The 26,211-nt window shown below is 39.1% G+C and overlaps 1 protein-coding gene and 1 long non-coding RNA gene across 3 annotated transcripts in view; one reads left to right on the top strand and one right to left on the bottom strand.

The window, feature by feature from the left end:
- The window catches only part of LOC140533110 (uncharacterized), a 123,842-nt gene extending 100,160 nt beyond the window's left edge, over positions 1-23,682 (bottom strand). Inside the window, exon 1 of one of the 2 annotated variants that reach the window (XR_011976803.1) lies at positions 23,580-23,682. This is a non-coding gene — a long non-coding RNA (uncharacterized lncRNA). The remainder of the gene's footprint in view (positions 1-23,579) is intronic. The other variant, XR_011976804.1, reaches the window with a different exon arrangement.
- Positions 23,511-26,211, top strand: part of ARHGEF5 (Rho guanine nucleotide exchange factor 5) — a 29,723-nt gene continuing 27,022 nt past the window's right edge. Inside the window, exon 1 of the mRNA XM_072652466.1 lies at positions 23,511-23,741. Within this exon, the coding sequence (XP_072508567.1) occupies positions 23,598-23,741 (144 nt within the window). The 5' untranslated portion in view covers positions 23,511-23,597. The remainder of the gene's footprint in view (positions 23,742-26,211) is intronic.

Here is a 26,211-nt window from a genome sequence, read left to right as displayed (position 1 = left end):
TGAAGAAAATAACACCTTAAAAATAGACTATCTCAAATGATAAAAGAGATGCAAAAAGCCAATGAGGAGAAGAATGCCTTAAAAAGTAGCACTGGCCAAATGGAAAAGGAGGTTCCACTGAAGATAATAATTCCTTAAAAATTAGAATGGAGCAGATGGAAGCTAATGACTTTATAAAAAATCAAGAAATTATAAAACAAAACCAAAAGAATGAAAAATAGAAGACAATGTGAAATATCTCATTGAAAAAAAAACTGACCTGAAAAAATAGATTCAGGAGACACAATTTAAAAATCATTGGACTACCTGAAAGTCATGATCAAAAAGAGCCTAGACATCATCTTTCATGAAATTATCAAGGAAAACTGACTTGATACTCTAGAACCAGAGGGTAAAATAGATAATGAAAGAATTCAATTCGAGTTTTGTGGTGACACAATTAGGATAACACAAGATCTGCAGCATCTACATTAAGGAATCGAAGGGCTTGGAATATGATATTCCAGAGGTCAAAGGAGTCAAAATTAAAACTGAGTATAATACTTCAGGGGGAAAAAAATGGTCATTCAATGAAATAAAGGACATTCTATATCACTGAATGACCATTTTTTTTTCCCCTGAAGTATTATACACAGTTTTGCTGGGTAGGTGATTCTTGGTTTTAATCCCAGTTCCTTTGACTTCTGGAATATCATATTCTAAGCCCTTGGATCCCTTAATGTAGAAGCTGCCAGATCTTGTACTATCCTGATTGTATTTCCACAATACTTGAATTGTTTCTTTCTAGCTGCTTGCAATATTTTCTCCTCAACCTGGGAACTCTGAAATTTGGCTACAATATTCCTAGGAGTTTCTCTTTTCAGATATCTTTCAGGAGGTGATCAGTGGATTTTTTCAATATTTATTTTTCCCTCTGGTTCTAGAATATCAAGTCAGTTTTCCTTGATAATTTCATGGAAGATGATGTCTAGGCTCTTTTTTTTTTTTTTTTTTTTTGATCATGGCTTTCAGGTAGTCCAATAATTTTTAAATTGTCTCTCCCAGATCTATTTCCCAGGTCAGTTGTTTTTCCAATGAGATATTTCACATTATCATCTATTTTTTTCATTCAATAATATAGAGAAGTTCCAAGCAATCTTGATGAAAAGACCAGAACTGAATAGAAAATTTGACTTTCAAACACAAGAATCAAGAGAAGCATGAAAAGGTAAACAGGAAAGAGAAATCATAAAGGACTTTCTAAAGTTGAACTGTTTACATTCCTACATGGAAAGATAATATTTGTAACTCTTGAGATTTTTCTCAGTATTTGGGTAATTGGAGGGATTACACATACACACACACACACACACAGCACAGCACAGGTTGAGTTGAATAAGGGATGATATCTAAAAAAATAAAATTAAGGGGTGAGAGAGGAATATATTGGGAGAAGAAAGGGAGAAATGGAGTGGGACAAATTATCACTCAAAAAAAAGAGGTAAGAAAAATCTTTTTCAATGGAGGAGAAAAGGGAGGAGGTGAGAGAGAAAAAGTGAAGCTTATTCTCTTCACATTTGGCTTAAGGCGGGAATAACATGCACACTCAATTTGGTATGAAAAACTATCTTACAGTACAGGAAAGCAGGGGAGAATGGGACAACTGGAGTAAGGGGGATGATAGAAGGAAGGACAAATGGGAGAAGGGAGTAATTAGAAGTAAACACTTTTGGGGAGGGACAAGGTCAAATGAGAGAATAGAATAAATGGGGGACAGGATAGGATGGAGGGAAATATAGTTAGTCTTATACAACATGACTACTATGGAAGTCTTTGCAAAACTACATATATATATATATAGGCTATATTGAATTGCTTGCCATCTCAGTGGGAATGGGTGGGGAGGGAGGAAGAGAGAGAAGTTGGAATTAAAAATATTAGAAATGAATGATGAGAATTGTTTTTGCATACAACTGGGAAATAAGAAATACAGATAATGGGGTATAGAAATCTATCTTGTCATATAAGAAAAGAGAGAAGATGGGGATAAGGGAAGGGTGGGGTGTGATAGAAAGGAGGGTATATTGAGGGAAGGGGTAATCAGAATGCAAGGCATTATGGGGTGGGGAGATGGAAGAGATGGAGAGAAAATCTGGAACTCAAAATATTGTGGAAATGAATGTTGAAAACTAAAAATAAATAAATAAACATAAAAAAAGAGAAAACAATAAAGGACTTTCAAGTAATCTTGATGAAAAGACCAGAGCTGAATAGAAAAGTTGACTTTCAAATACAAGAGTCAAGAGAAGCATGAAAAGGTAAACAAGAAAGAGAAATCATAGGGGACTTACTAAAGTTGAACTATTTACTTTCCTACATGGAATAGGGTATAGGCAGTTTAATCACTCCTTGGGCTTAATTTCAGTTTGCTTTATAAAATGGTTGGATCAGTTCACAATTCCATCAACAATGAATTAGTGCCCTAATTTTTCTATTTCCTGTCCAACATTTGTCATTTTCCCCATAGTCATTTTAGTCAATCTGATAGGTGTAAAATGATATTTCAAGGTTCTTTTAATTTGCATTCCTCTAATCAATAATGATTTAGAACATTTTTATATGACTACAAATTGTTTTGATTTCTTCATTGGAAAACTGACTGTTCACATCTTGTAATCATTTTATCAATCAGGGAATGACTCTCGTTCTTATAGACTTTACAAAATTCTTTATGTATTTGAGATAGGAGTCATTTATCTACTTTCCTACTGATCTTAGTTACGTTTGTTTTATTCATACAAAATCTTTTTAATGAAATCAAAATTATCCATTTTACACCTCACTCTGCTCTCTATCTCTTGTTTATTCACAAATTGTTCACCTATCCATAAGTCTGATAAGTAATATGTTCCATATTCTTCAAACTTTCTTATAATATGCCTCTTTATATCTAGGTCATGCATCCATTTTGACCTTATCTTGGCAAATGGTGTTGATATCTTGGTCTATGCCTAGTTTATGTTATACTACTTTCCAGTTTTCCAACAATTTTTACCAAATAATGAATTCTTATCCCAAAATCTTGTCTTTGCACTTGTCAGATACAAGATTACGATATTTATTTACTCCTGTAAATTGTATTTCTACTCTGTTCCACTGATCTACCTTTCTATTCCTTAGCCAGTACTATATAGTTTTGATAATTACTGCCATATAATATAGTTTAAGATTTGATATTGCAAAACCTCTTTCACTTACACTTTTTTCATTAGTTCCTTTGATATTCTTGACTTTTTGTTCTTCCAAATGAATTCTGTAATTATTTTTTTCTAATTCAATAAAGTAAGTTTTTGGTAATTTAATTTGGATGGCATTAAATATATGAATTAGTTCAAGTAAAAGCATAATTTTTATTTTAACCTGAATAATTTAACATTAACCTGAATAATTAGTATTTCTCTAATTATTTAAATCTGATTTTATTTGTATAATTTTAAAATATAATTTTCTTTATATAGTTGCTGGGATTGTTTTGGTAGGTATACTCCCAGATATTTTATATGTCTAGAGTTATTTTAAGTGACGTATCACTTACTATCTCTTTTTGCAGGATTTTGTTTGTGATATATAGGAATGCTGATGATTTATGTGAATTTACTTTACATCCTGCTACTTTGCTAAAATTATTGTTTCAATTAAGTTTTTAGTTATTTCTTTGGGATTTTCCAATTATATCTTCTTATCATCTGCAGAAAGAGATAGTTGTATTGCCTCATTCCTTATTCTAATTCCTTTTATTTCTTTTTCTTCCCTATTTAATATTGCTAGGATTTCCAACACAATATTAAACAATAGCAGCAACAGTGGGCATTCTTGTTTCACACCTGATCTTACTCAGAAGGCTTCCAGCTTATCACCATTACAAATAATGCTTGCTGGTGGTTTTAGATAAATTCTTTTTATCAATTTAAGGAAAATCCATTCATACCAATACTTGCAAGCATTTTAATAGAAATATGTTATTCTTTATCAAAAGATTTTTTTGCATCTATGATATAATTATACGATTGTTTGACTTTTATTAGTGATATAATCAATCATGTTTATAGTTTTCCTTATGTTAAACCATCCCTGCATTCCTGATATAAATCTCACTTAATCATAATGTATAATCTTTGTAATACAGTTGTAATTTTTTAGCTAATATTTTCTTTATGATTTTTGCCACTATATCAATTAATCAAAGTGGTCTGTAACTTTCTTTCTCTGTTTTTTACTCTTCCTGGTTTAGGTATCAGTATCATATTGGTTTCATAAAATGCACTTAGTAGGATCCCTTCTTTGCCTATAATTCCAAATAATTCATTTCTTATTGGAATTAGTTGATTTTAAAGTATTTGATAGAATTAAATAGGATGGAAATATGTCTTATCTAAATTGTGTTTCTACCTTAGTGCTATCACAGAGCTCTATACTTGGTGGGCACTTAATTATTTTTTGAATTAAATTGATATAAATTGATATCTCACAGGGGAGCATAAAACATGCAACTGCCCAAAGGTGATTATGTCAGAAGAGAACAAGAGAATACGAACCAGGGAACTAAAGTAAGCAAGACTCTTTCTCATACTCTTGGGATGGTGATAACAAACTACAGATTTGGAAAGTTGAAATGAAAAGGGGAACTTTTAAAGTGAGAGAAAGTGTCTACGCAGATAGCAAGGAAAAAATAGCAGGACCTGAAAAAGCAGAGCATAATTAGTCACTTGAGATTTTATCCCTTATATCAAAACTTCCCTGATACTTCTTTGAAAGATGCTATCTGCATCCAGAGAAATAGCAAGTTATACTTAGTAGATTTTCAGTTTCATGTATAATCATCTTTTTATTGTATTATGTTATGGAAATGCTTCTTTTATTTCATAAATTAAAAAAAAAATCCAATGCTTTCCATAGCTTTGCCCTTCAGAAACTAGGGAAGCCTTCCTGAATTGGAAATGAGTCATTCAAGTCCAGCTAAAATATTACCTTCTACAGGAAGCCACTCCCAATCCTTCTTAATTCCAGTGCCTTCCCTCTGTGGATTATTTCCAATTTATTCTGTATATATCTTATTTGTACATAGTTGTTTTCTTCTTGTCATCCCCATAAGATTGTAAATTCCTTAAGAGCAAGTCCTTTCTTTCATCCTCAATGCTTCGCCCATTACCTGGCACATAGTAGATGTTTAATAAATGTTTATTGACTCACTATTACTCTCAAGATGCTTAGAGCTTACAGGCAGTCTGTTGATTGCCAAGTCAAATTGGTTTAAGCAAGTTGATTATAACTGAATATATCCATATATTTCCCTATATATCCATAGGTTTCCCTTTTGTCATGCACATTGCCCTTAGCAAAAAATGAATAAAGTAACATTATCATATCTTGTCTAGCAAGTCATTGTTTTTAAAAAGATGAAAATAACTAGTAGGCAAAAAAAAAAATCTTTTAAATAGCAAAAAGCAAATTAAAAACAATAAACATCAACCTTGCCTCTCGATAATAAAAATTGTGTGAACAAAATTAACCATTGTTCCATCTCAAACAATTCAGAATGCAGCCACTCTTCTGTATTCTAATAACACAAGCTCCCAAGGGAAAAGAAAAGGCTCCAGCCTCTTACCAAACTTAGCTTCCTGGGAAGAGTAGCCATCACCCCTGAATTTTCTCTCCAGCTCTCTTCCAGAAAGATTTTCTTCCTCTCCAGAAAGATTTTCTAAATTCCCAATCCACTTTCTAGGAACTCTACCCTCTAGCCTTGATACTTCCTAAGGCCTTCAGCAAATTAGACCACACTGGAGGGTAGTACAGCTGCAAGAGAAGAGCTGAGATATATGTATGCTTTCTATTTCTCCATATCTATCTATATATAATTATATATAACTCAAACTATACAGATATACCATATAAGTATAGAGATACAGATGTATAAGTATCTTATATAAATATCTTTCATAGATAGATATGTACTTGCCTATCTCTCTATAGATATGGATATCTATTATGCATAGGTACATACTTACATACCTATGCATGATGGATATAATTGTATATATAGTAAGATATAAGATACAAAAAACATATAGATACATAAGTAAATTAGTAGATATTTAAGTAGATATGTATTGACATGTAAGAATACATCTATGTAGATATGGAACTATGGAGATATTGATATAAAGATAAATGTATGCATGCATACACATATATAATACACATACACATGCAAGTGCTTGAAGATATGTTTACATGCATGTATATGTATGTGTGTGTTGCATATATGTAGATGCTTTTGTATATATCCATGTCTCCTCTCCCATAAAACAAATATAAGCTCCTTGAGGACATGGACTATCTCATGTTCATGTTTGTAGCACCACACAGGCCTAGCACAGAGCCTGGCACATCACAGACACTTCATAAAAATGCTGGCTGACTGACTGAAAACATGACTCAGACTGTATCCCCTTGTAACAAGAGGATATTTAAGCAAGGGACAGTAATAGTGTATATTCAAGCTGACTGTAGCACAGGAGATGGGTAGTGGCAGAGGTGAAATTCCTGGGTGTGGTTTACAGTCATAGTGACTGGAAATGCTAGATATTTCTCCCTCATAAATACATTTGTATACAAGACTGGCCAGCTCTTCTGGAAGAGGCAATCTGAAGCAAAAGAAGTGCAAATAGCCTTCATTGTTCATGGAATCAATCATTGCGATGCTTTTCTGCTATAGGATCAGGACCCAGGGACCATTTAAAAGGGAGAGGTAAGTAAGGATGCAGCTCTGTTCCAGATTTTTTCTTGGGCCATGTATTTGTCTATGCTGGATGAGCTCATTTCCCTATCCTCTGACTGAGTGAACCATTGTTCCATCATGTGCCCTGGGATGTGACAACCACCTTCATTTTCCCCTTTGGAGATTTTCCATGCGTTTACTGCCTGGAGTGGTGACTAGGCCCCCCTGGAATGGTTGCAAGCCAAGCCCTAGAGCTCGGAATCTGAAAGGAAGAAGCCTGAGCCTGCTCACACGCAGGTCCCAGGAAAATCTCTGCACAAGTGAGAAAGCTTCGATTGTTCAGCACCTGCCTGGCCTCCTGAAAGCTCTAACTTCTGACAGGCCACCGAGGCCTCAGAGATGGATTGTTTGTCTAACCATCAATAACTCAGAAATTGTTAAACATTTTTAAGCATTTAGAACCATACTTCCTCATTACCAATATCTTTGAAACTACAGTAGTGTGAACATTCTACAAAGAATAAGAAGACTTGAAATAGAGTCCAAGGCTTCTTCCTAAGGAACTATGACTATGGATAAGTCATTTCCTTGGGTAAGTCATTTCCTGTCTCTGGGTCTGTTTTCTTATTTGTAAAACCCCATTATTTTATCGGATAATTAGGAGAATTAATCTTTACCTATCAGGAAAAAGAAAATGACTGGTTCCATGCAATTACAATTTATGTCCACAAGATGGTGTCATAGCTTCCATTACATTTCATCCATGTCCTGAAAAGGGAGAACTCTGTGCTTGGTGGGGGCCTCAAAGGGTCAAGTCCCCACTGTCAGTGGGATTAAAGCCGCATGGTACAAGTGAGCATGCTATATTATAAGCAATAACACGTCTGGAGGTGGAGAGATGAGGGATTTGTTGTCTTTTCCTTTTTGTTTCTCCCCCTCCCAGGAAATTTCCCTCAGGCTATAATACTGTCATAGAACCCTGAGTTAAAGTTTTGTACTTAATGGTTCCCTCCATGCTATCCTTCCTATTTCCTTTATTGTCCTCTTGGCACCTCTGGAAATCAGCTATACTCCAGAAAGAAAAGGAGAAAATACTGGGAAGCTCAGTATGGGTGGGGAGGCAAGAATTTGCATGAATTAATTTATGTGTTTTGAGGGTACTGACTAATCAGAGTATTAGGAGAAGACAGTGGGGGTGGGGGACCTTCATACCATAACTGAAATATAGGATCTCAGAATTAAAGGGGAACTGATTCTAATTGGTTCTATCTATAGCTGGACAAGAATCCCATCTGTAATAAAACTAACTAACTAGTGGTCATCATCCGTGCCTTGCTTTAAGACAGGCTGGCACAATACACCCTCTCTGGCAACTTGCAGCCAACCAAAGTGGCCTTCCAGTGGTAAGATGTGCAGCCAAAGGGCATTAGGCTTCTTAAAAGGCCAGTGAGCCTTGTTAGTTCTGTCTGAGAACAGCCTTGGGGCCTGAGGATGACCTGAACCATAGTTACATTCTCTACATTTTTCTCCAGCCACCCAAAATCCTTTGACTGGTGGAATGTTGTGCAGGCCTGCCTTAAGACCTCCAGTTGAAGGGGAAATCGTCATCTCAATTTTGAAGTTGTTTGTTTGTTTGTTTTCTCTAGCATCAAAATTAAATTTGAAGCAGTCAGACTCCAGCACTGGACCTTAAGTCAGGAAGTTCAAGTTTAGCCACATACACTTAATAGCTATGAAACCCTGGGCAAGTTCACTTAGTTTCCTCATCTGTAAAATCAACACCTCCCAGGGCTGCTGGGAGGATAAAATAAGATAATATTTGTAAAGGGTTACATAAAACTGTAAGTGCTATATAAATTGTCATCATCCTTTGCTTCTTTGCAACATCTAACTATTAGCCCTTTGGGGCCAAAAAGAATGAATCCAATCCCTCCCCACATGATAGCCATTCACATACTTAAAGATTACTATCCTAGCTGAGTCTTCCCCTTTCCAAGCTAAACACATCCAGTTCTTTCAACAGTTCTTCATCCAGCATCATAGGGAGAAAAATTTAGTAAATGAGAATGAGCAGGAGTGGCCAGGCAGGAAGATGGTTGGGTTCAGCCACCTCACCTCCTTTCTCGATTTCTGTCACTTAGTCCTGTTTAGCAAGGTTTACAAATCTCCCTGTTCCCAGCACTGCCTGTTCTAGGAGCCTCTTTCCTCTCCCACTCTGTTTGGAAACCTTGCACAAAGCAGCCCCATGCAAATGTGAAGAACATGACCCCAGACACTCCAAAAGGAGAGAGGGGAAATCAGGAGAGGAGAAATTTCCCAAACTCTGGAATCAGATCTTGAAAGACTTTGAATACAAAACATGGAATTATGTTTGATCTGAGAGGTCATAGGAAACCTATACTATAGAGAAGGCAGACCTATGCTTCATGAAAATCACTTTGGAAGCTGAGTGGAGGATGGATTGGGATCAGGAAAGACTTGCAGGAGGGAGATCAAGTAGGAGGGTGTTGTCACAACCTAGGTGGGAGATGAGAATATCCTAAGTTGGGGTTGTGATTGTGTGAGTGGAGAGAAGGGGACATATGTAATTGATTAGATGTGTCAGGTGAGTGAAAATGAGGAATTTAGAATGATACCAAAGTTATGAACCTGCATGACTAGAAGAATGGTGTTGACCTTACTGGAAATAAAAAATTTGGGAAGAGTTGAGAGGGAGGGAGGAGGAGGAGGAATTGTGTGTATGTGTGTGTGTGTGTGTGTGTATGAATATAATAAGTTCTGTTTTGGATATGCTGCATTTGCAATGGTTAACAATCACTTTCAAAATGTCCAAAAGACAGTTGAAGTAGAGTTCTAGAAAGACACATGCATCAAAAGGGATTGAGAACAAGTAGTCATGCAGGTAGAAAAACTAAGAGAAGCAAACCCTTGAGAACCCAAAGAGGAGAATAAGGATCACCTAGAACAAAGTTTTGTCACAACCACATGATAAACTTTCAAATATTTAAAGATAGCTATCATGGATCACTTAATTTTCTCTTCTCTGTGTTAAATGTCCAACTAATCTTCAAACTGTATGCTCTCCAGTCTTCTCATCATCCTGGTGGGCAGTTTCTGGATATTATCTGGCTTTTCTGTGTGATTTCTAAAATATATTGCCTGAACTTGAACACAGTACTCCATCTATTTTCCCTGACCAGGTTAGAATATAATAGAAGCATTATCTCCCTTTTTCTGGTTGTTCTTGTGCAATCATTTCAGTTGTGTCCAACTCTTCAAGGCCCCATTTGGGGTTTTCTTGACAAAGATAGTAGAGTGGTTTGCCATTTCCTTCTCTTGCTTTTTTTATAGATGAGGAAGCTGAGGCAAACAGGGTTAAATGACTTCCCCAGATCATACAGCTACTAAGTATCTGAGGCCAGATTTGAACTCAGAAAGATGAGTCTTCCTGATTTCAGGAAGGAATCTATCCACTGTGGCTTCTAGCTGCTTATTATCTCTCTTTCCCTTCTCAAATGTCTCTATCTCAGTTAAAGCCACCACCATCCATCTGGTCACTCAGGTTCACAATCATTCTAAACTCCTGGGGCATGCAGGTTGCACAGTGCATAGAGAGCCCAACCAGGAGTCAGGAAAACCTGAGTTCAAATGGAAACTCAGATACTTACTAGCAGTATGACCTTGGGCAAGTCACTTAACTTCTGTTTGTATCAGTTTCCTCATATAAAATGGGGATAATAATACCACCTCCTACCCCCACATCCCCACTCATTGTGAGGATGAAGAGATAATAATGACAAAGCACTTAACATCGTTCCTGACACACAGTAAGTGCTTTGTAAATACCAGGTATTATTATTGCTATTAAACTCTGACATATGTCACCTTCTCTGCACTCTCACAACCATCACCCTGGCTCAGGCCCTTATAGAGAGACAGAGTAAATTAAGACAGAGCTGTCCACAAAGTATTCATTAACGACTTATAATGAGCCAGATACTTGTAATTTCTTCTCCTCATCACCCCCATTCCTGCTATCTCTGCCTATTTCACTTGAATTAAACAGGATTTCTATGGTGGTCACATTAATACTATGAATCTTTTCCTTCTTGATTAAAAGTCAAAATACTGATAAGGATTCTGGGCCAGAACTCTGAAGAAGGAAAGATTCCTCCCCCTTTGTTTACTATCCTATAAGAACCCTGTTCAACAAGAAAGATCTGTGGAGTGAGGTGAACTTGGGAGAAAGTTACCATATAACTTTAGTACTCATCATAACCAGGAAATGGAATTTGCACTATAGTACTCATGTCCCTTAGACTTTAGGAAAGGAAACTTTTAAGAGCTCAGTGCCAAATTTGTACCATCCCACAGAAAAAGTTGTTACTCAGTGGTCTCTGCTAGCATAGATTTTGTAAGAAGGTTAAGTCCTCTCTAGTTTAGGTGTCAATTTAAGATGTATAATAGTAACAACAATACTGTACCATGATCAACTGTGAATGACTTAGCTATTCTGATCAATGCAATGATCCAAGACAATTCTGATAGACTTATTATGAAAAATGCTGTCCACCTCCAAAGAAGGAACTGATGGAGTCTGAATAGAGATTGAAGCATGTTTTATTTTTTCACTTTATTTTTCTTGCTTTTTTTGCAACATGGATAATATAGAAATATATTTTGAATTACTTCACGTATATAATTGATATCACATGTCTTGCCCTCACCATGGAGTGAGGGAGGAATGGGAAGGAGGGAAAGAATTCAGAACTCAATTTTTTTTTAAATGAATGTCAAAAATGTGATCACTCTACCTGGCCATGGAACACTGAGAGAGTTGGAAATATGAATTGGCCCAGAAGGGGCTGGGTGCTAGGTCAATTGATGGGTTGCATTTCTCTATGTGAATTTAACAAGGTCCAGAAAGTCAATTATTCTAACGAATTGACTTTCATAACTTTATTCTTGCCTTGTTCCTTGTGATTAAACCCTATTCTTACAATCTAATTCCAGAGTCTTATCTAATTCACCATGATTGAGGCCCAACTTTGGCACTATACCTGGTAACCAATGTCCTCTGAGACTGGACCCTGCCTAGCCTTCCTAAGACCTAGAATCTCCCCCTGAAACCTTAATCTTCTAATGGATCATAATCTCATAGTGTTCAGAATGAAAAAAGACCTTAGTCTAACCACCAAGTAGTAAAGTGAGAAAATTAAGCACCAGGGATGACATAAGACTTGCCCAGGGTCACCCAGTTACAAAATAGTAGAGTTGAGACTTAAAACTAGGTTCTAGAGCTGCAATTAGTATACCTTGCTGGGTTCTAGGCTAAGGCATCTCTCACCTCTATTTGTACTCATTAACCATAAGCATTCAGTGAAATTGAACTACTGTCTGACTTCCCCATGAAAGAAGATAGATGACTGGTGGTAAGATTCAGTTATCTGGGAACTAAACCCTGTCACAGAGCTCCAAATGATAGCAGAATATGAGGCTAGTGGTCACGATTAGGGATACATGGTGCCAGGATATGAATTACACCCTGCCACCTCTAAACAACGCAAGGAGCAGCAGCATCACCAAAAATCACTTTCATGTAGTACTTTTAGCCTTATAAAACACTTTCTCCACAATGATCTTTCAAAGTGGAAAAGATAAATATTATTATTCCCACTTGACAGATGAAGAAAAGTTAGTTTCTAAGGATTAAATAACTCACTCAGTCACCTTGCAAGTAGAATGCCTAGTAAACTTCAACAGCTCTGTTTTCAGTACTATCAAGTCCCTGAAGTCCCATATGCCTTTCTATGTCTCACTACAGACACCCCAGATTACCCAACTCAGAGACTGAGTCCCAGGCCCCTTCTCCTCTTCTAGAGAGAGAAATACCACAGGAAATCAATGGGACCCAGAAAACCTAACTGACTTCTCTCAGACCTAACCCTACATGATCTGAGGCTAGGATAGGTTTCACCTTCAGCCTGCTAAAATGACATGCCAAGCAATGGGCCATGTCCTACCTGCTTGATCAGAGTATAAAGAAGTATGTGGAAGGATAGTCATAGAAAGGCCTGTGCTGCTCTGTATAAATAACCAAAGACAGGAGTGGAAAAACTAAGACTGACACAGTACTGAGTGATTTACAGAGTGCTTCACATACATTCATTCATTTGGTTTGTGCAATAACCCTATGAGGTAGGTGCTATTATTACTCCTATTTTACAAATGAGGAAACTGAGAGGGTAAGGAACTTGCCCAGTAAAGATGTGAAGCAGAATTCAAACTCAGGTCTTCTTGTCACTTGGTCCAGTATTTTACTTGCTCTATCACCTACCAACCAGTAATCTCAAAATTCTATGACCCACCTACCTCCTGGTTCTTTTCTGAACCCTCCCACTAACTTCTCCTTCAAATTTTTATTACTGGTCTAAACTGACATGGGTAAAAGTCCTAGGGGCATAGAATATGCTTGGGGAGATGATATGAGGCCCTGAGAGAATATTGTAGTTCTTGGGAGAAAAAACAAAGAGATTTGAGATCATAGGGTTCTAGAGATAGAGCTAGATAAGATGTCAGAGACCATTGGGTAGATATCTCTTATTGTTACAGAAAAGGAAAATGATTCCCCAAGAGGTACAGAGGGAGTAAATGACAAAATAAGAATTTCAGCTCAGGTCCTATGAAGCCAAATCTATCATTTTTTAAACATATTTTATTCTTAATTCATAGAACAAAACAAGCCCTTCCACAGCATAACACAGCAAAAAAGATGATTGCCCTTGAAACCGCAAATCCACCATGCACAACTTGCTATTTCTTTTAAATATACAAAATTATCATGTAAATTTTGTTTTTTTCTTTTCTTCCTCCCTCCACCCTAAAGATGGCTACCATTATACACAAATATGTATATGTATGTGTATACACACACATTTAAACACATATCCAATACATATATATATATGAAAAATCATTCTATACAAATTTGTATTTATCATTTCTTTCTCTGGATGTAGATAGTGTCTTTCTTCCTACGTGCTTTATAGTTAATTTGGGTATTTATAATAGTCAAAATTACTTATTCACTCAGTCATTCTTAAAACAATATTGCTGGTACTGTATACATAATACTCTAGGCTCTAACAGAGCATAACCCTGGAGAAAGAAAAGGCTGAAAGAGTAGGATGGACCCTGGAAAGGAGAACACATCCCAAGTATCTTTTATGTGCTACTGATACAGCTCTGAGCTTTACTCCCCTGTTGCCAGAATGGAGATCCAATCAGGCAACAGGGGACAGATTAGAAATAGAGGTGGTCATCTGGAAGGCTAATGATTCAGATACAGACCCTCAGCAGACAGGTTAAATCCATGAAACCCAGAAAAGAGAAAAGTCCAGAATTACAGTCCAGGAAAACCAGGGTGAGAAACCATCAAACAGGGCCTTAGACTAGTAAAGCTAATGCTGACCTGTGTGAGGTAATCCTAGAGCTTCAGGGTAGAATCCAATCAAGAGCAGGAGTCACCTGTAACCCTCTGACCTCCTTATGATAACTGTCAATTCTTGTGGGCCTGGAACACCCATACCCAGCAGGCATCACAAGTCACAACACAGTAAACAACTTCTGCCCAACAATCAGAAATTTGCCAACCATTCTCTCTAATGCTGTTTTTGCTAATTCTGAACTTCCAGAATCCGACCTTGAGCCCTTGCTGCTTTAGTCCTGTGAAATCTGTCAGATTCTTCCAGTTTGCTTGGACTCCCTAGCATAGTTGTTCTGTCATATTGACTCTCTCGTGCCAGGACAGTGGAGCAGAATAAAGGCTTTTATGATCCTAGTCTGAAACTATTCTTTTACTATTGAGGTTAGAGAGGGAGAGAGCAAAGGCTCTGCCTTACAGGGCTAAAATTTAGTGGATGTTGATAGCACTGTGTTCCTCTGGGAAAGTACAAACAACCAAGCTTAATGCCTAGTTAGCAAAAATAATTCATCAAAATACACAGCTACCAGAAGACAGCTTCTAACAATGATTGAGCTCCTACCAGGCTGGACTCCACCCTTCATTCCTTCCTTTGTTGCAGCTGTGTTCATTCCAGCAATGGCTTCCTGTTGCCCCTCGTCTTTTAACACAGCGTACCAAAGTCTCCTCAAGAGAATTTTCTTTTTAAAAGGTTAATTTAAGGTTTGGGCCATGTAGGTGGTGCAGTGGATAGACTGTCTGGCTTGGAGTTAAGAAGACTCATCTTTCTGAGTTCAAATCTGGCCTCAGACACTTACTAGTGGTGTGGCCCTGGCAAGTCATCTAACTCTGTCTGCCTCAGTTTCCTCATCTGCTAAATGAGCTAGATAAGGAAGTGGCAAACCACTCTAGTATCTCTGCCAAGAAAAACCCAAATGGGGTCATGAAGAGTTGAAGGCAACTGAAAATGACATTTGAGGCTGACTCATGCTGCTTGCCCTAGGCAAAACATTTTTTAAAGCTCCAATGCAAAAACAGCCCATCCTCAAAGCATAGAAGAATTTGAGAATATCGCTAGGCATGTGTGTATGTAAAGTTTAGAGGCTTCCAAGGGTCCTTTTGGGAATCTAGGTACTTAGAATTAACTCCTTTTCTGAGGTCCTGCAGGCACAGTTCAGGATATGTTAAGGAAACAGAAAATGTCCTCAGAAAAGGATCAAATACAGAAAGGTGAATAGATACCAATAAGAACAGGCCCTGTGGCTATGGGAAACTAGATTAGGTGCTAAAAAGAGAAAAAAATATTTAGAAACAAAGTAACATTCTTTATCTCCTCCCAGGCCTCCAAAAACAAACAAACAAGCAAAAACCCAACAAAACACCACTCCTAAATTTCTCTATTTCTGCTGAAACCACCACCATTTTCTATCTTCTAGATTCCTAACCTAGTTATTCTCTTCCTCACCATATATACCTATGTTCAGTAATTTCAGTGATGTCTGACTCTTTGTGACCCTGTTTGAGGTTATCTTTGGAGTGGTTTGTCATGTCCTTCTCCAGCTCATTTTATAGATGAGAAAACTAAGGCAAACAGGGTGAAATGACTTGTCCAGGGTCATACAGCTACTAAGTGTCTGAGGACAGATTTGAACTCAGGAAGGTGAGTCTTTGTGACTCCAGGCCCAAAACTCTATCCACTATGCCACCTATCCATCCCCCATATGTGTGTGTGTGTGTGTGTGTATATGTGTGTATATATGTATATATGTGTATATATATGTGTGTGCGTGTATGTCATAGTCATTGTCCTCTGGAAACCCACCTTGTCAGTCAAATTGCAGTTGGGAGAGTGAGGAGGGTCAGTACCACATATATACACTTCCTAGTTATCTTTCCCTGTGGGATGTGAGCTTCTCATGAGTACAGATTGCTTCATTCATTGCATTTGTATCCTTAGCCCAGTGCCTGGCACACAGTAAATGGTTAAATAATACTTGTTGACTGATTGGTTGGTATATGTGGAAAATGAGGAAAAGATGGGCCTAAAGGACAAAAATATGTACTGAGAGGATTGGCAAGGTTTTGAGAGGAGAGAAAAAAACGAAAACCTAACCAATGAAACTAGATCATAGGAACAGAAACTAGGCCTAAGAAAAAGAAAATAGGTTTGAAGAGAATTCAACACTCCATCATAATTGAGTGGGAACATTTGTATCACTAAACTGGTGGATCACATAATTGGCAAAGAAAGGACTGGGCTGCTAAAAACTAACTCACTGATGGGCAGGATTCCAGAAAGTTCAACCCAACTCCCACCTGCCACCCTCTTTGATACAGAGGCATCAAACATGGGGCGCAAAGCAACCTGGAACACTACTGAGAGTAGCAGAACTAGATTGAAGTATAACTGGGAAATATTTAACAGAATAAGTAAAAATTACAATGAAACATAGCATTAACATGTGGTTTCTAAATCAATGTCCATCAGCAGGGATCCTTATGTATAGTTTAGTGATTTAACTTGACACTGCTTTACTATTCCTGAGAATCTAGATTAAAAAATAAGGTTGGAGATGAAAAAGTACTCTTATTTTTATGGGGTGAAGAGGCTGGGAGCATAGTCTGGGAGCAGAGGCTGGTTCCAGAATATGACATAAGGAGTGCCCCATCCTATCAGCAACAATATACCACAGATTGTCCTGTGACTGTCACATGGAGGGAGGGGTCTCTCTCTTAGTCACTGTCACAGCAAGATTCATGCCAGGGTCCTCTCTAATAGCCTGATCTTTCACCTGGAAGGTGGTCATCTACCTGAAATCCAGTGTGGCTTCAGAAAGGTTCAAAGAATGGTCAGTATGGTGTTCAGTACCTGACAACTCCAGGAGATATGCCAGGAGTAGGACAGAGGTCTGCGCACACCATCATCAATCTGACCAAAGCTTTCAACACTGTCAGTCATGAAGGCTTATGGAAGATCATGGTAAAAGTTGGTTTCCCAGAGAACTTCATCAATATTGTATACCAGTTCCATGACGGCATGCTTCTATGCTCTTGGGCTTTCCCAATCACCAACATGTGAAGCAAGGCTGTGTGCTTGCCCCCATGCTTTTTAGCATGATGTTTTCAGTGATATTGTTGGATGCCTTCAACAAGGAGGAAAACTGAATCAAGGTCAGCCACCACACTGATGGTAAATTATTTAACTCATAAAGGCTACAAGCTAAGACTAAAGTGGAGGGAGAATTGGTGTTTAACTTTTTGATCACAGATGATTAGGCACTCAACTCAATCTCTGAGGCTGAGATGCAACAGAGTAGGAATAGATTCTCTGCTGCTTCTGCTAATTTTGGACTAGCAATTAACACCAAGAAGACAGAGGTTCTCAAGCCATCACTGTACCATCCTACATGGAACATTGGAGAAATTTTGAATGTAATGGATAAGTTCACTTACCTTGGCAGTGTATTTTCCAGGGATATACACACAGATTATGAGGTTGGTACATGCATTGCCAGAGCTAGCTGAATGTTTGAAAAGCTCCAAAGGAAAGTGTGAGAGAGACGTATTAGGCTACCTACCAAATTGAATGTCTAGAGTCCTGAGCAAAGCAAAACTGCAGTAGCTCAACAGAAAAATGAGATGCACAAATCTAGAGACATCTCCACTCTAAATGTTTATATGAACTATTTATACCTGACCTGTAGTAGAGCCTTCCTGGCTCATATTAATCTAATAAGCCACAGCTGGACACTCTGTACTTTGACCCCAATATCGTTATGTCATTTTGGTCCTCTTCGAGCATGAAAGATGGCAACCACCAAACGTACACCGTTTCTACAAGAGCAGAGGTCCCTTCCATGTTTGTTTCTTCTCTAGGAAAGGTAATATAAGGTGTGAAGCATCTGGGGAAGAATATCATTTTATATGCCACATATAACTATAGAATTTGAAGGGAAGTTTTCTGTAACAAAGTTCACCAGAGAGATGAAAAACAGATGTGACCCCTTTTAGACCTTAGACATTATTAGTGTTCACATGAGGTTCACAAAGCAAAAAAGTAAAAACAAACAAACAAAAAAGGAACAAGAACCAAACAAACAACAAAAAGTTAGGAATCACTGTTTTTGAAAGCAATTGAAGTCTCTTTGAGGCTGGACTTAAAATCTGAGTAGCTGCCATCAAATGACAGTGAGTTTTGTTTGACTGTAGGAAGGATAAACTTATTCTTTGAGTAGAAATAACTGAAGGGCTCACAGTTCAAAGCCTTTTAGAGAGAGATAGTCTTTATTGAAAAATATATTCATACGTCAAATAGCTACACATTTATTAGGAAGAATGCTTTCTATTGATGACCATTACAACCCTTCTTTAAGTTAGTAGGTAGTCTTCCAGAGTTGTGTCAAAAAAATTTATTATCCTGCAGTTGATATGGTCATGATTCTCCCTGAAAATTAGCTATGTTGTTTCCTGGACAAGAGTTATGATCTATCATTGAGTTAATACTCAAAGTCAGAAGTTGAACTCTACATAATTCTTAGAGAACTTGGAGTTATCATCCACATCAGTATTAACATCAAAGTAGGTCTTAAATGGATATTAAAACATAATGGCATAAATATTGACAAGGAATGAAAAACTCCAGAAGTCTTCATAGGAATAGCATTTAAAGGAACTGAACTTTAGGCACAGATAATGATCAATGAATCAACAAATACTTATGGAGCACCTACTATTTATGTAGGACATTGTGGCCACCCCCTTCCTAGTTGCAGTTTAACTTAAGCAGTCATCTGGTTTCTTTCCAGATGCTGTTGTTGCCTTATGTTGCTCCTGCCCTCTAGGGCACAGTCAAAGATTTCAGGAGTCATATATGCTCTTCCCATATTTTCAAGGCTTAAAGTTCAGTCATATGTGTCACTCCTATTAACAAAAGATGTCATTGGCTACTTACTGCCAAACTGAAACTGACTCTTATTCACTTGACTCCCTTGGTGTTGTGGCAGGTACAGAGTGAGTTTTTTCATGTGTTACAGACTACTTTGGCAGTCTGGCAAAACCTATAGACCTTTTCTCAAGATCATTAAAATGCATTCAATAAAATGCATATGATTACAATCAAAACCAATTCTATTTAAATATTTATCAAACTACTAAAAAAAACAGTTCATGTAACTCAGGCTAAGAATGTAGGAAGGAGAATTGGAGAATGAACTCTATAAATAGAAGAAACGATTTTAGGTCTTGCTCTAGCACCAATTTAGACAGATCGCATCAAATCTCTGGCCTCCATCACTTTTCTTATCTGTAAAATAAGGGGGTGGACTAAAGGCTCTAAAGTCACTCCAGTTCAAATTCTATGACCCTTCTTTTCTGCTCCAACATATTCATTCTCTCCCTGTGACAGAATCCAGACCTCAGACTGCAACTCTCGACTCTTTTCCTAATGCACAATGAATTCACATTTTATATTTTTTCCTCACCCCTTCTTCCCTCTTCTCCAAGCATCTCTTTCCAGAAGCAAGTTCCTTCTCTTTTTTCTTCTTCTCTGTCTGACACAAGCCTTAGAGTTCCTACAGGGCCAGCATTTTTTGGTTATTAAACAATATAACTGATGCATAAAACTTGCACATCATCCATAGGTGATGGACATGTCAAACCACTTCCTTTTACAGAAAGAAAGGGAACCCCAAAGGGGGCTCATAGGCATTTTGTTGTTCAGTCATTTTTTTCAGTAGTGTCTGATTCTCCATGATCCCATTTGGGGTTTTCTTGGCAAAAATACTCTAGTGGTTTATCTTTGCCTTCTCTACCTCATTTTACAGATGAGTAAACTGAGGTAAAGAGGATTAAGTGATTTGTCCAGGGTCACACAGCTAATAAGTGTCTGAGGTCAGATTTGAATTCAGGAAGATGAGTCTTCCTGATTTCAGGCCTGGCATTCTATCCACTACACCAACTAGCTGCTTCATAGTCGTACATGCTAATAAATAAATATTTTTAAGTACCTACTAGGTACAAAGCATTGGTTCCCAATAAGATGCTAAGAGTTGTAGAGGGTTACAAAAGAATTATAATAGGCACAGTTGTTGAAGGGACAAGGACTATTAAATGTACAACTAGAAAAAAATTAAGAATTAAATTGTATGTAATGACTGCAACTGCAATAGGCCAATATGAGCAGAGACAGAGAGGCAAAGGCACCACAGAAGTCATCTAGCTTTACCCCCTCCCTAAATTTTACAGATGAGCAAACTGAGGCCTAGAGGGAAATGGCTCACACAGGTTTAAGGAGCAAAAATGGAATTTGAACCCAGATCTTCCAGTTCTAAACCCAATTCAGAGAGGGAGGAAAGATGTATGTATAAAGTTAATAATCAGGGAAATCTTTGTGAAGAAAGAGGAATATAAAAATAAGACTGTGAGTGATGGATCTGATTTGGATAGGTGAGAGGGAAGTAGGAATAAATGTTCTATATGAAAGGAATATCATGATTACAGGTATATGTAGCAGAAATTGCTGTGGCATGTGTGGGAGCTAGGAGTACATCTTCCCAACTGGGATAGGTTGTATTTGTTGGGACACTAGTATGTATATAGATTGGAGAGATAGAATGAGATCGTAGAAGGTCCAGGTAGTGGATTTGAACCTTGCCCTTTAGATAATAGGGAGCTGATGTATATTTCTAAGTAGGTAATTTTTCAGCATTAAAGAAATGTTTTAAGAAGATTCAAGTTAAAAGAGAGTATGTATAGAGAAAGCAGAGCAGAAATCTCAGCGGGGAGTCTTGGGAGTCACCCACAGTTGTACATTGGGAAAAAGAATGAAAGAAACCAGGAAAGAACAAAAAGAAGGATTAGGTCTAGTGATATAGAAGCTAAAGGAGAAGGAAACGTCATGGACGAGATGGTCAAGAATGAATGAAGAAAAAAAAGGAAAATTAAGACTGAGGAGGATGTGATGCAGAGAAATTGGTTCAATCCTGCTTTAGAAACATCAGACCTCTGTACCATGGGCAAGCCATTTCAACTCTCAGTCTTTTTACTCATTTTTAAAATGGGGATTATAACACCTGTGCAACCTTCCTTATAGGACAATTATAAGGAAACTTCTTTGCAAACCTTAAAAGCGCTGCAAAAATATATGAGTTCTTGCTTTGTGACTGGCATCACCAGAGGGAGTGCCTACTCCACTTCTGAAAGAAGAAATCAAAAAAAAACAAGAGTAGGAAGGATGAGATTTGGGGGATTGAGGAAAGTGAAGCAGGTTTAGAAGAGCAGTTATGTGAAGGATAACAGAGAACTTAAAAGAAATAAGCGCTGGCCAGTCATAAAGACCTAGATTAATTTGGGGTTTGTCGGTTGATAGTGGCCAAGTCTCCATGGTTTTCTGCTTATTCTCCAGTAATAAAATATAACCCAGATAAAAGAACAAAGGAAAATGTTGGGGGAGAGGGCAGGGTTGAAACAAGCCCTGACTTTGGATTGGCAGAGCAGGCACAGTGTTCAGCTGAGAGAGAAAAACACCCTTGAGTTGGTTATGAATGCCATATTGAAGTATCTGACCATGGAATCAAATGTAGTCAGAAAACGGCTAATGAACAGACTGAAGTAGGAAAGACAAAGTGATCTGAGCCTCCTTTGTTTGAAAACAAAAATGAAAGCAAAACAAAAATGAAATGGGAGAAGCGAATCCCAAGATAAACACACATTGCCACAAGTGAGAAGCATCATGGTGTAGTGGATAGAAAGTCTGCCTTGAAGACCCAGGTTTTGCCCCTGACACATTCTGGCAGTATGACTGAGCAGGGTCACTTAATGGCTCAGTGCCTAGGCAATTCTAAGGTGAAAAAGAGTTTCCTTACTAGGAAATTTCCTCTACCAGTTCCTACCTGTACCAATATTGATTCACTCACAGTGCCCACAATTAAAGACCTAACATAAACGATCCAAAATTATCAAGAGAGCTACACATTGATGAAAAAAAAAAGCACTATACTAAAACACAGGTATATACATACAGAGAGACACATAACTGAAAGACCATAAAGAAATATATACAAACGTTGAGACACTGGCATAGCAATACCCTGACACAAGGAGATGCATAGGCACAGGGAGGGAGACAAGTACAGACCTGGAAAAACATGCAGACATAAATACTTCCACACAGACCCAGGAGACAAACAGAGAAACAATAAGACAGACAAAAAGATAGGCCACAAAATCAGACACAGGCATGAGGGAAGCAAAAATACTGACCTGCACTTGAAGCAACAAAAGGGACACAGAAATACGCCTTGAGTTACATATCAAACAACGACCAAGAAGCGTTTATTAAGAACCTACAACTGCCAATGCACCATGTAAAAAGGCAAAAATGAGAGCCCCTTGCCTGCCCCTCATTCTACAAAGTATATATCTAGAAGAATTTCCAGAGAATCTGCAGAGTAGTCCGAGGTAACTTGGAGAATAGACACACACAGAAATCTATGGGAGAAGGCACTATGTGACAGAGCCAAAAACTCTGCTTCACAGAGAAACACAGTCCAAAAGAGACATAGTCTTAGCATGGGAAGGAAGACTGATAAAAGCAGAAGGTTAACAACCGGATATGGAAAGATATAGATACTAAATAGCAAACTTTGAGCAAGAGAAACAATACGAATGTACATATATACATACACACAGAGATAGACACACATTGATACATATACATATCGACATATATATGCATACATATACATATGTGTAAATACACATACTCCAAAGCCCAAAGGCTTTGGTCTCACATATCCAGACATGGAGAGAGATGGACCCAAAAAGCCTGGAGAGGAGCACGGATAGAAGGATGAAGGGGCAGTCTCAGCGCAGGGAGTACGTACAGGTAAAAGCAGATCGCCATAAAGGCACAGGGAACATACAGCTCCAGAGGGTGAGAGGGAATACACCCAGGGACACAGATAAACCCAGCGCTGTCCTCCTCCTCCTCCCTCCTCCTCAGCTGCCCTCTCGGCCCCACCTCGGCGTCCCTCGGAGCTCGGTCCTCGCTACCCCAGCCCCTTTTCCCCCACCCCTCAGTCCTGTCTTTCATCGGCGATCTTCTCCTTTCCCAACTTGGTCCACGCTCGTCCCACTTCGCTGCCTTCATCTCCCCGCTCAACCCTGTCTGTTCCCAGCCCCACCAGACGTGTCCTTCTCTAGCTCCCTCCCAGGAGAGGCTGCCCCTCCCCTGGCTCCCCGGCTCCTCTGGGGCCCCAGTCACTTTCCTGGGCTGACGCCTCGCTCCTCTCACACCAATGAGACCGCAGCGTAGATGGGTACCGTCCCACCCCCAGGAAGGTGTGTCCCGGGTTGCCTCACCTGAAACTTCCTAGGAGAATGAGATCCCTCCCGCTTTGGGAGGGGAGGGGCAGCCTAGGAGGGTGGGGCGGCTGGGGCCTGAGTCGGGGACTGCCGGCAGGAGCTGGGACCCCGGTGGAGATCCTTCTACCCCGACAGCCCGGACCATGTGACACTGACCAGGTGGGTGCCCTCCTCCCCTTCCCCTTGCCCCCGGCTCAGGCTGAGCTCCAGTGGAGCTTCGGGGGAAGTGGGGAATGGTGGGGAAAGGAGGCCTTCCCAGTTGGGTCCCTGGGAGCAGACTCCGGAAATGGGGGGCTGGGCAGATAGGCAAAGAGTTTTAGGTGTTTAAGTGAGTCCCCTGGGGAAGGGAGAGGAGGAGGACGGAAAAGAAATGCTCCGGTCCCGAGAAAAGTGCTCCGGGGTTCCCAACTCAGAAATGCTGTCCGAACTCTGAGCCCTTAAATATCTGCAACCCCAGAAATCAGAGCTCCCCGCCTGGAGCCCTGGGCCCCAGAATCCCTTCACTAGAGATCTAACCACCATAATAAGAAATCCCTAAAGCACCCCATCCCCAGAAATATCGCCCTCTTTCACTTAACCACACTGGGGCTTCCTACCAAAGGCATACATACGTACACACATACAGATACACTCACCAAGATCCAAGCATTCATATGGACACACACACACAATACACCCTCTCAGTAATAAAGATGCTTCAACTAGAAATGAGAGGACCCCCGGTTAATCTCCCCTCCCCAATCCAAGTTCTGGAAGCCCCTCCCAAAATGTCCTTCCTCCCAAGCCTCATCTCCAGAAACAACACAGCCTACTCCGTAGCCCACTTCCAAGAAGACACTTGCTGGGGCAATGAGCCTGCCAAGAGTCCGGTACTTGGTCCGCACTTGGCCTTGGATTTTCATTTCCAGACACTTAACTCCTCCTGTCTTCATGAAAGTGAACTCTGGCCAGGGTTAGGTTGTCCTATTGTCGCTGATAAATTGAGAGAAGGAAGAGGAGGAGGTGGGGGGGGGGGGGGGTGGTAGTGGGAGGAGGATTTTTGTTCTTGGCTTCCTTCCTCCTTTTCTTCCCTCTGGTGCCTTCTTTTAAAAGGAGGAGGTAGGAGGTAGGGATAACTATTGTAGTACTCTCCTTAGATCATAGGATCATAAATTTAGAGCTGGAAAGGACCTTTGAGACCGATGAGATCCAACCCCCTTGTTTTACTGATGAGGAAACCAAGGCACAGAAAGGTTAAATAATTTGCCCAGAATTGCATGGCTAGCAAGCGTCTGGGGCAAGAATTGAACCCAAGTCTTCCTGATGCCAAGTACACCACTCTATCCTCTAATCTACACTGTACTTTTTCTAAACCCTTTTACGATTTTGCCCATTCTTCTGTACCAGCCTATATCCCAAACTTCCTGTTAACACTGTACCTCAGATATGGAGGAACTTCTGGCCCAGGCCTTAACATGCAACAAGTTACTTAAATCATCTTAAGGGCTCCAAATAGAAATAATCCTTTTTTAAACCCAGGAAAGTTAGGAGAGAGGATGCTTCAAGGGAGCAGTTCAGCATTGCAGGTATGAAGAGTGCATGAGGATAAAGAGAGGAATGTATAGACACAATAGGTTCTGGCACAGAAGAGGGAAAGATCAGGATGTCCCCAGGATGGGGAAGGATTTGTAGTATCAGTGTTTGTGTGTGGATAGGGCTGTGTCAGGATCTGAGTGAGGACCAGGCAGGCTGGTTGAGCAGGATTCACCTTCAAGACTTGGACAGTGTGGTAAATTCAGGTGTGTGTGTGTACATATATATACATATGTGTGTGTGGATGCACATAATAAGTCACATATGTCTTATCTCACATAGTGTCAGTGGGGCAGATAGAAATGCCATATGTGATTGGTATCTATTGGTAGATAATGCTAGCAGTATCATATACAGTATTTCATAAGAGTGGCTGGGGAGCGGTAATACCCATGGTATATAAAATATCTGTGAAATCAACCAATCAATCAGCAAGCATTATTAAGAGATTACTGACTATATTCCAGGCACTGTGCAAGCACAAGAAATCCAAGGGGGGGGGGAACCTCTGCCTTAAAAATGCTTACATTCTAATGCAAAAGATAGCATGTAAATAAATAGGCATCTTTGGCACCCTAGTATTTATAAGGTAATAACCAATGTGACATATAAAGTATGTGTAGAATGGAATGAATAAAGACAGTTTTACACTGTCTGTGGTGTGGATGGAGTGTTTTGCCAATTGAGTCTAAGAAGCAGATATGGTGTATATAATATGGTATTTATGGCTTGTGTAAAGGTTGTCATTCTGTTTTCTCTGAGTACCTCAACCATCAATCAGTCACCAACCAACCATTTATAATTAGGGTATATAGCCAGACAAAGGGTATTCTTTTTTTGCAGCTGATAAAAGTACACCTTCTTTTCTTGTAAGTGGGTGTGGTTCCAGAAAATCTGGGTTGTATAGTTATTGTCTTCCACTAGATCCCTACTCTGAAGACTCCGCCTCATAAAGATATGGAAATAATTTGGGTTCTTAAAGACTATACTAGCTCATCACAATTTCTGGAAGGTCCTGTCAAGTTGGGGGAAAGCATTCATTTACAAACTCCAAAAC

The sequence above is a fragment of the Notamacropus eugenii genome, chromosome 3 (genome assembly GCF_028372415.1).
Source record: "Notamacropus eugenii isolate mMacEug1 chromosome 3, mMacEug1.pri_v2, whole genome shotgun sequence".
NCBI classification, from domain to species: domain Eukaryota; kingdom Metazoa; phylum Chordata; class Mammalia; order Diprotodontia; family Macropodidae; genus Notamacropus; species Notamacropus eugenii.
This window is presented reverse-complemented; position numbering and strand designations above follow the sequence as displayed.